The sequence below is a fragment of the Garra rufa genome, chromosome 10 (assembly GCF_049309525.1).
Source record: "Garra rufa chromosome 10, GarRuf1.0, whole genome shotgun sequence".
In the NCBI taxonomy this organism is placed as follows: domain Eukaryota; kingdom Metazoa; phylum Chordata; class Actinopteri; order Cypriniformes; family Cyprinidae; genus Garra; species Garra rufa.
The window spans coordinates 41,114,337-41,125,374 of record NC_133370.1 but is presented as its reverse complement, the minus strand read 5'-3'; the positions used below and the strand labels follow the sequence as shown (position 1 = coordinate 41,125,374).

Below are 11,038 nucleotides of genomic sequence, written 5' to 3'. Positions count from 1 at the left end.
ATCAATGTAAGAAATAAAGCACACAGCAATTAAAGCATAAGACTGTAAGCCATCAGAGTTCCAAAATAGACACACAGACACACACACACACACACACACACACACACACACACACACACACACACACACACACACACACACACACACACACACACACACACACACACACACACACACACACAGGGAAATATGAGATTGATGAGACTGTAACAGAGAAATGTGAGACTATGAATCAAATAAAAGGGAGACATTGGATCCAAAATGCAAAAGTCATACACCATGTCACACACACACACACACACACACACACACACACACACACACACACACACACACACACACACACACACACACACACACACACACACACACACACACACACACACACACAAACACACACGGAAAAAAGATTTCAAAACAAGCATCATTTGCTCAAAGTGCTATATGGAGACACTATGTTGTGATTTGTCACAACCTGATCTGTAATCACAATTAGTATGTAAATAATATGTAATTATAGTTAGGATGATATTTAAAACAAACTTTTTTTTCCTCTATTTTTTTATTTACTGTTTGACAATTGTTATACTTTTGCTGTTATTTTAGATTTATGTTCATAATTGCTGTTGCCTTTTGAATAAGAGGTACTGTTCATTGAATATGTAAAAAAAGAATGCACATAATATGTAAATAGGGTTAGGATGATATTTAAAATATTTTTATTTCTCTATTTTCCATTTAATGTTTGATAATTATACTTTTGCTGTTATTTTGTTGCCCATGCTGTTGCTGTTCATAATTGCTGTGCTAAATAAGAGTTATTGTTTATTGAATTTTACAAAAAAAATATTTAAATCAAAATGTTCATTATAAAAAGGTTACAAAATAAAAAAAATGGTATGACTGAAAGAACTGCATTTTTATTAAGTTAGAATTAAAACAATGGGTAACAAAATGCTTTCCATTGTTTCTCTTTCTAATGCAATGTTCTGGTCTGACTGTATTATAAAGTAAAACTGGCGCTTCAAATTACCAGTTAAACCAATCAAACAAACAAAAAACTTGGCAAATAATAAAAAAATAGTCTTTGATAATCTAATTTTATATATTAAAATCCACAACCTGAAAAGGCATTGGCAAATATGTGCAAAAACAACTAGAATTCACAAATCCTTCTATAGAGAGCATTACATCCATCTAGTGGTTAAAATAGGATATTGCCTGGTAATTATGCTCACTACGCCACCAGATGGCACAAATCTGACTTCAAAAAATTATTTTCTATAGGCCAGGTATCTACTTTAAACTAAAATACAGCATTAATTAAAAAAGAATAAAAATTATATATATTTAAAAAAATTCTACTATATTCAATGGGAAAAAATAGATCATAATTGTTGCATAAATATTAATTATTATCATAAAATTCTGTCAAAACACGACAGAAAAAAAGAAAAAATATTATTGAACAAAAATACATTTGATTGATTTTACTGAAAAAAAAGAAATAATGATTTCAGGGCTCCGGTCACTTTTGACCGTGAGGGCCCTGAGTGTGACTGCTCGGCGAAGAACCCCAGAGGGATATATATATATATATATATATATATTTAAACTTTAAACTTTAAACTTTACACGGATTTAAACTTTAAAACAATACCGTATTGCAGCGCTTCAAAGCAGTCAATTAAAGCGCTGCACTTCATCTCAGGCGCGTTCAAGAGATCCGCGTTCAAGCGCAGGCAATAGGCTGAAACTTGCCACAAAGCACCGGCAAAAATAAATAACAATGAATGTGTCTGGGGGAAAGAGTAAGGACATATTTTAATTATTTATTAATAAACTAGTGTATTCTGAGTCAGTGTCGCAAAGATCTCTTTTTGGAGCGCCTTTAAAGAGAAATTCTTTACGAATTGCATAATGAAAGAGTTTTTGTTTTCGATTTGTTTTATTTCGTTAAGTAATAATTTAAAGCTTTCTATAGACATATTTATCATGTATTTGAGGCATGCATTTCTCTTTATTTTTGTTAAGCGCTCCTGTTCAAGAAGGAGACGGAAGAAAGCACATCATTTTTTTTTCTTTATTTTATAAAAACGCTGTAACGCTTTTTTGATGTATTACTCGTACCTTTGTGAGCAAAAATTAGGATAACTTTAAATTACTTCCACTGAAAAAAATGCAAGTGATTGCGCTGGCGCCTCATGTCCAGCAAAGCGGCTTTAGCTTCCACTTTCTACACAAACTATGCGCCTAATAGCGCACATTTATCTTTAACGTTTATACTAACATTGTTTTATACTTGAACTGTTTTATATCTATAGATTTTATTTTAGGCAAGTCGTGATGATTTGAGAAGGCAAACTGATCAAACCGCTGGGCGCTAGCTGTTCTTAAAAAAAACTAAAACTTATATTCAACGAACAAAATATGCTCCAACAGTTTTTCTAAATTACTAAATAAAAAAATAAACTGAATATAATCAGTTTGCCATTACATACAAAACTGAACTATTTTAATAGCTGAAACGGAAGTTGTTTTGGGAGAAGGGGGAAAAATATATTTTTGTCCGTCCATTGCTTCTATTTCGAGAATGAACCCAGCATAAATATGCAGATGTCATTCCCAAAACATAGCAGCGTTTATGTGTCCGAAAAACGAAAGTTTTATACAAATTCTGAATGGATTATAGCCTGGAAAGTGCAAAGCACGCTCCCCTTATTATCACTAAAAGCGTCACTAATCTTAGTTCATAGAGATCTCACAAAGTTCCGTTATAATTAATAAAGCTCTCTAAACTACACAATGAATCTTGTATTTACATGGCGTCTACACTTAGTCACGAGATAATTCACGAGCCCGCAAAATGGCACTTAATAAAAAATACACTTTTAGGTCGTTTGCTTTTTGCAGTTTCGAATGCGCTGTAATTTAAAATAGCGCCGTCTCTCTCGCTTCGGCGATCGGCCCACTACTCCACCGGCCCACCGGTACTCCCGATGGCCAGTACATCCCTGCATACCACACATAAAGGACTTGGTGCATGCCAGTCACCGGTCTTTGCAAACCCATATTTTAAAGTGCCCCTATTATGCCATTTTAAAGATAGCTAATATTGTTTTATGAGTCTCTTAAAACAGGTTTACATGTATGCAAGTTCAAAAAACACTTTAGTTTTCTTTAGTTTAATTTTACCCCGTTTCTAAATGATTCGTAAACGACTAGTGTGAAGCAGGGGTGCGTTTCCCGTACAATGACGTAACTCGCTGATTAACTTACATAGTACGATGCATTGTTGTGGAAACGAACTAGCTAGTCATGACTGTTTCCTGAACAAGGTCGCATCTCCGTAGTTTGAACCACATTAGTTCAACAATGTAGGGCCGTTGTTAATGACGTCACGAGTAATAACTTATCCTATTTAACTGATTAGAGATCTCAAAAATACAGCTATACTGAACATTGCACCTAATGACTAATTTACTATTTTTTGTTCCTTGTCATTAAGCTTTATTTGATGTTTGATTCATCGCGGATTCCCTCTTACGTCATATTCCGGGGTTCCCTTAGGCATTTGTGCACATGCGCACTATTCATAAACAGTGCTTAGAGAGGACGCACAAAAATACATAATTAAAATGCATTTATATTTAGATTAAATGGAAGATATAGATTGTACTGTGTGTTAGTTTACGTATTGTGCCCAAGAGCATAATTTATTAAGCCCATATTTCTTCCTAACAAGAAACTATGCGTCTAACCACAGGTCGAGAGCTGTAGTTCCAACCAAGTAAGGCTCCATCCACACGAAGCCGGTGCGTGCCCTATCCGATCTTTTTTTTTCCCTCGTTCTAAAAAAAAGTTCCGTACACACGAAACCACTGAAAACGGTGTAGTATATATGCCAGACCAGTATGGGGTGCTGTAATTCTGCCATAGATATACACTATACACGGAGAAGAAGACTTTGAGCATGCGCATAACCTTGCGCGCTGTATTCGTACTAAGAAGAAGAAGACGAAGATGTGAACAGTATCGCTTGTTGCTCATAACAGTTGCATAGAAGCAATATATTTTGCTGTAATAAAGCTAGCAGGCTTAGTAGCAACACGAACACAATCATGTAGTCCCCCAATATTGTTGTAGCTGTTACGTGTGACGAAGCCGACACGTGATGTGATGACATCATCGTTTCAGAAAATATACGGATTGGCTGTACACACGAAACCGCGAGGGTGTCGTTTTCAGATTTATCCACTTTGGGACCCGGTTTCAAAAAATAGCGGATTCAGTCTCCTAAAACGCCGGATCCGTGTGGATGACACGCCAATACGATAAAAAATGTATGCGTATACAGCGAAACGCGTCTCCGTGTGGACAGGCCCTAAGTTTGCGATGCTGTTTGCGAATGTTCGTTTGAACTATGGTTTCGGGAAACACCCAATCGTTGAACTATGTTGGTAATGACGGAACTTGCGACCATAGTTGGCTAACGATGCTTTTGGGAAACGCACCCCAGTTCGAAGAATCAGTCTCTCTAAACCCCTCCTTTCCGTGAGCCATCACTGCTGTGATTGGTCAGATGGTGCAGTCCTTCATGATTGGTCTACAGCTACAGCGCAAAACGAAACGCCCATTGCCATAACTGAATGACAAAAGATGGCCTCGATTTTACCCTATCAATTCGAGCCGGAGTCTGACGATGAAACGGTTGAAGTGGCACATCGACAAGAAACTGTTTTGCAAGCATGACTGGAGCAGGACGTTTCTCAGTGGTAAGTGTCATATGTTAACTGTGGAAAGTGCTTGCAATTTGCTTTTGTAAGCGAACCGGGCACACCTCTACGTTGTGAACTTCAACACTGTACAATGCATAACACTGCGTTAAGCCATCATTTATCATTATCATTACTTAAACTAATAAGGCAGACAGACAGTCAAGCTGCATCAATCACAATTTTTAGACTACATTGCACTCACAGCTGAACAACAGAACTACAGAAACAGAAAGTTACAGCTACAGAAAGTTAGCCGGTTACCAAGACATGTGCGGGGTTGTTACACAACATAACGTACACAAAGACGTATTTTGAACGATCGCTAGAAAATACAATCATCAATTATTAATCATACTTACAGGTAGAAGTTCAGAGGAGCAAGCCGGTCCAAATAAACTGGGCACTGATCCATTTTTTAAAACCAAGCGTTTGGTGAATCCCGCGTTGTAACGTTATTCCCCAAGATTGGAAAAGCAGTCATCAGTAAAATGACGCGAACACAACACAAGATTGGAATTGTACTGCTGAGGTGTTGTTGAAAAAATTAATGTTAACCACTCATTCTTTGTAGATTACTCTTTCGGAAGGGCATATAAAACAAATTTACTCTCACAGCGCAGGATACAGCGTCTTCTTGACATGATGTAATCCACGTGAAAATTGTACTGTTTGTGGGCGGGCAAGTTGTTCACGACATAGAACGTGGGCGGACATTATGCAAATGTGTTAGCTCTTGACGTGTGGCCGTAACAGAAAAACGACTCGTTTAGGCGAATGTGAGCCGACTCTTTTTTTGATAGACAAAAACTACATTTATCGTGCACTGTCGGCGTCACAACTTTGCAGATAGTTTATGTTCACATACAGCTACATGACACACTACATGAAATATCATATTTGAAAAGGCATAATAGGGGCACTTTAAATATGACTCGTCATATTTCCGATTGAATGACCCCTTCTTTTTCTTTGAGGTATGGCTCACTACCATCGTCAGTGGGTCTTTTTTCCCTTCTATCCCTTCCAAAGAAATTCTCTAAAGATGTTTGCTTTTTGTTGCTCATTCTAGCAGTTTAGCTAACTTCGTGTGACACTACCGTTCGCCAAGAACTGATCAAGTGAAGTGAGCTGAGCTGAGGCTGCGCAGCGCTGAAGCCAATATGTAAAGTGTAAAGGCGGGACAGACAGACGTAAGGAAAAAGACCTTGCAAAATGCAAACATGCGTGCAATCAAACAACTGCGTATATGCCTATGGCATGTAAAAACGTGACATTATTGCGAATTAAATTGAGTTTGTTTAGTTTATGCATTTTTTTTAAAACTCATGTTGTAGACTACGGCCCGGTTAGGAATGTCCCGCGGCCCGGTGGTTTGGGACCGCTGTTCTAGGGCACCCCCAAAACAAAATAAAGACTTTGTAAAAGAGCATAATAGGACCCCTTTAAAAAAGTAGCACAATAGTTACTTTCCCTGCTAATTGATTACTTTTATAATGCTATAACAGTTACTAACTCTTTTTTTTTCTCTTTTTTAAAGTAACATGCCTAACACTGATCGTACGTATCCTTACCACCTAATAACTTTAGCCTGTCAAAAAGTGCACCTTTTCCTGCTTACAAGTCCTTCTCTATACAATTTTGCAGCTTTCACACATTTTTTTCTGTATTTCAGACAGCATAAATTAACAGAACAACATATTCAGTAGTACATTAACCATGACATCTATGCTGTTGTTTATATTTCAGTATCTCCAATATGGCCACGCATCCGGGTAACTGACCAAACCGTGAGATAAGTGCAAATCCTCTATATATGGACTGGAGTTGTGTGGATTACTTGTGGATTATTGTGATGTTTTTATCAGCTGTACTGACGTACCCATTCACTGCAGAGGATGTAATGCTAAATTTGTCAAAATCTGTTCCGATGAAGAAACAAACTCATCTGCATTCAGCTCAAATAAAGGAGTAGTTCACTTTCAGAACAAAAATGTACAGATAATGTACTCACCCCTTTGTCATCCAAGATGTTCATGTCTTTCTTTCTTCAGTCGTAAGGAATGATGTTTTTTGAGGAAAACATTTCAGGATTTCTCTCCATTCTATGGTGCCCCCGAGTTTGAACTTCCAAAGTGCAGCTTCAAATGGCTCTAAACCAGTGTTTCTCAACTCCAGTCCTCGGGACCCACTGCTCTGCACATTTTGTATGTCTTCCTCATTTAAGGCACCTGATTTTGATCATCAGCTCATTAGTAGAAAGATTCATGAACTGAACTGAGTGTGTCAGACTCAGAAACATACAAAATGTGCAGAGCAGTGGGTCCCGAGGACTGGAGTTGAGAAACACTGCTCTAAACGATCACAACAGAGGAAAGAAGGGTCTTATCTTATTTTCTAAAAAAAAAAAAAAGTTCAAAATTTATATACTTTTTAACCTCAAATGCTTGTCTTGTCTAGCTCTGTGTGTAATCTGTGTAGAGATTAAAAGTATATCAATTGTAAATGTTTTTTAGAAAATAACCAATCATTTCGCTAGATAAGACCCTTCTTCCTTGGCGGGGATCATTGAGAACCCTTTAAACTGCATTTTGGAAGTTCAAACTCGGGGGCACCATAGAAGTCCATTATATGGAGAGAAATCCTGAAATGTTTTCCTCAAAAAACATAATTTCTTGTTATCAGAAACACCTTAGTGGTGCAGCTTGGACACATCCTCAGTGATGAACCCAGGGTCACAGGGTGTTTCGGGTCTTAGATCATCAGACACCCTCACCTGAGCGACCCAGCCGGGGATGATCAGACCCCGACTTGTGTCCAAGCAGCGCACTAAGCCATACGTCGCCCCTTTTGATCCACAGCCACCTAGAGGCTTTCTCCGCTGCCTCGCAGATGTTTCTGGTGGCTTTCCTTCCTTGAGCACCTCTAATTCCAAGCAGCCTGAGTGATCGCTGCAGGCTCTGTCCTGGGAATCCTCTGCAGCCAATCTCAATTGACTCACAGCGGGCCCTCCACCCCTTCCGCCTGCAGTCCTCCACCAGTTTCCGCTCAAAAGCTTCCTCAATCCTGTCTTCCCAGGGGACTGTGAGTTCCAGTAGCACCACTTGCTTTGTACTCTCTGATGTTAGGACCATATCTGGCCTGAGTGTTGTGCTGGTGATGTGGTCTGGAAACTTAAGTTGCCTCCCCAGGTCCACCTTCAGCTGCCAGTCACCTGCTGTAGATAGCAGACCAGCTGGGACCTTTGGCTGTGACTGAGGCTTCTCCCCAGCCCTGACGAAAACAATGTATGGCCTTGCTCGGTGATGGTGCTTGCTTTGCTGGATTCCGGCACAGATGGTATCAGCTACTGCCTTCAGCACCTGGTCATGGCACCATCGGTACCTCCCCTCTCCCAGTGCTTTCGGGCAGCAGCTCAAAATGTGCTCCAGCGACCCTCTTGCAGGGCACAGAGGACAGGATGGTGCATCCGCTAGCCCCCAGCAATGCAGATTGGCTGGGCTTGGTAAGACATCATACACTGACTGGATCAGAAACTTGAGTCTTGCTGGCTCTGACCTCCAAAGTTCTGACCAGGTGATTTTCCGTGTCAGTGCATGTTCCCAATTGGTCCAAGCTCCCTGCTGATGCATAGTCACCATTTTACTGCGCCGCTCCTCTTCCACCTCTGCTCGGACCTCGCCCTGAATCATCTGCCGTCTGTCCCTCCCCTGCGCTCTGTCATAGCGCGGCGTTTTATGGCAGCCGAGTCCTGCTCGCCCAACCGCCACAGACCCTACTAGCACTCAATGCTAGCACCTAGCACTAGCACCTTGCCTCTGCCTGCTGGACTGCCTCCTGCGCCCTCCACTTCCTTCCAGTCCTGACTTCTATGCCTGCAGAGGAGACTCTGTTGTCGGATGAGTCTCTGTACAGTAACACCTCCCTGGCTCTTGTTACTTTAAATTCCTCTGTGAGGCCTGAGAACGGGAGCTGGAGCTTGTTGGTGTGCCCATACAGGGCAATGCAGCTCAGGCTCTTCGGCAGGCCCAGCCACCTGCGCAGGAACTGGCTGATGTTTCTCTCCAGGGTCTCCACCGTTGTTATTGGGACCTGGTACATCAACAGTGGCCACAAAAGCCTTGGCAAAATGCCATGCTGATATATCCAGGCTTTAAATTTCCCGGGGAGGCCTGTCCTGTCCACTGCTGCAAGCCAGTGTTTCAGCTCTGCGTGCATGGCCTGGATTGCTACTGTGTCCCTCAAAGTCGCGTCAAAGAACTTCCCCAATCTCTTCACCGGCTTCTCCGTCAATGATGGTATTTGGAGACCGTTCATGTAGAAGCGGAATTTTTCCTCAACTCTCCCCTTCCTCAACACAAGGGACCGGCATTTAGCTGGCTTGAATGTCATTCTCGCCCAAGATGTTAGCCTTTCCAGACCTTTATGGAGCCAGCGGCACCCTGGCACTGATGTTGTTGTGACTGTTAGGTCATCCATAAAGGCTCTAATTGGCGGTTGGCGATTGCCAGATCTGGAGAGAGGCCCTCTACATTCCACTTCTGCCGCCTTGACAAGCATGGTCATCGCTAGGGCAAACAGCGACACTGATATGGTGCAACCAGTGATGATACCTTTTTCTAGGCGGTGCCATGCTGATGTTATAGATCCAGATGTGAATCTCATACTAAAACTACTGTAATAGTCCTGTATGAGATCTGTGATCTTCTGTGGAACATGGTGCATCGTCAGGGCTTTTGTCACCAGCTTGTGGGGAATTAATCCATAGGCATTTGCCAGGTCCAGCCAGATGACTGACAAATCTCCATGGTTCTCTCTGGCCTCTCGGATCAGCTGGGTGACCACTCCAGTGTGTTCAATGCAGCCTGGGAAGCCTGGAACTCCTCCCTTCTGCACGCTAGTGTCAATGTAGGAATTCCTCAGGAGGAAATCGGTCATGCGATTGGCAAGGATCTTGAAGAAGATCTTGCCCTCTACGCTAAGCAGTAGGGCTGGGTAAAAAATATTGATTCTCCGATTTTAATCGATCTTCAGTTTTACGCAACGATATCGATTCGGGAAATCCCCGAATCGATTCTTAATGCACGTGCTTCACGTAAGACGATATGAATATTCACCTCTCGTCCTGAAGGTGTCACTAGTGTTCCTGCTGAGAGAGTTTTCTCAACCGCTGGTGATCTAATCACAGCGCAGAGGAGCTGCCTTAGATCAGATCAGAACATGTTGATCAGCTGCTTTTTTGCAGAAAAATCTGGTGATCAAAAATGATTAGGCTGTAGTTAAGAACTTTAAGTTTTATGGACAGTTAGAATGTTTTGTATACGCAGACAAGGGCTTTATGATGGGCCTGTTTTGAATGTTTTGAATTTAGAAAAATGTTTTATTTCCTAAACATGTTTGAAGTTCTTAATAGATTTCACTGTTGCACATTTACAGTCTTTTTTTTTATTTTTTTACAGTAATGTGCATTTTGCAGTTTGTTTACATGGTGTACAATGGATGCACATATTTATGACTTCTTGTTAGTGTTCATTTAAAATAAAAGTTGTTTAAAATAAACAACTGTGTGCACCCTATTATTAATGTAGATGTGTATTTCAGTAATAAACTTAAGTAGGAGAGTTTTAGTTACCAGCATTTATATCAAAATATGGATCCCATGTCTGCAAAATTAACATTTTAAATGAAATATTGATAGCTAATCGATATTGAATCGAATCGAATCGAAATCGTAATCGTAATCGAATCGAATCGAAACCATAAATATAAGAATCGAATCGAATTGCCAAATTGGTCACAATACCCAGCCCTACTAAGCAGTGAGATGGTACGGAACTGCGAGATGTCACTTGCGTTTTCCTCCTTTGGTATCCACACACCTTCGGCATACCTCCACTGCTTGGCTACCCGGCCTCTTCGCCATACTACCCTGATGATTCTCCACAGCCTCTGCAGAAGTCTTGGGCAGTGCTTGTACACCTTCTTTATGACTGAAGAAAGAAAGACATGAACATCTTGGATGACAAGGGGTTGAGTACATTATCTGTAAATTTTTGTTCTGAAAGTGAACTACTCTTTTAAATTATTCATCCACATAACTGCATCTAAACCTTCTTGAAATGGTTCATTGCCTATTCAATTATAATGAACAATCACAATGTGTGTATATATGGCATAAGGCACTAATGTTAAATTCATAAGACACTTAATTAAAGTCATTGTAACTAGTGACCTTTCTACTGCAGTAGAGACACATTATACTA

The 11,038-nt window shown here is 40.5% G+C and overlaps 1 protein-coding gene across 1 annotated transcript; it reads right to left on the bottom strand.

Moving 5' to 3' along the window:
* Positions 1-7,537: 7,537 nt before the first annotated feature.
* On the bottom strand, positions 7,538-11,031 carry LOC141344579 (uncharacterized). The gene is given in 4 exon segments (XM_073849456.1): positions 7,538-8,584; positions 8,586-9,753; positions 10,579-10,765; positions 11,016-11,031. Coding segments are annotated over 4 exon segments (2,418 nt in total).
* Between the last annotated feature and the right edge of the window lie 7 nt (positions 11,032-11,038).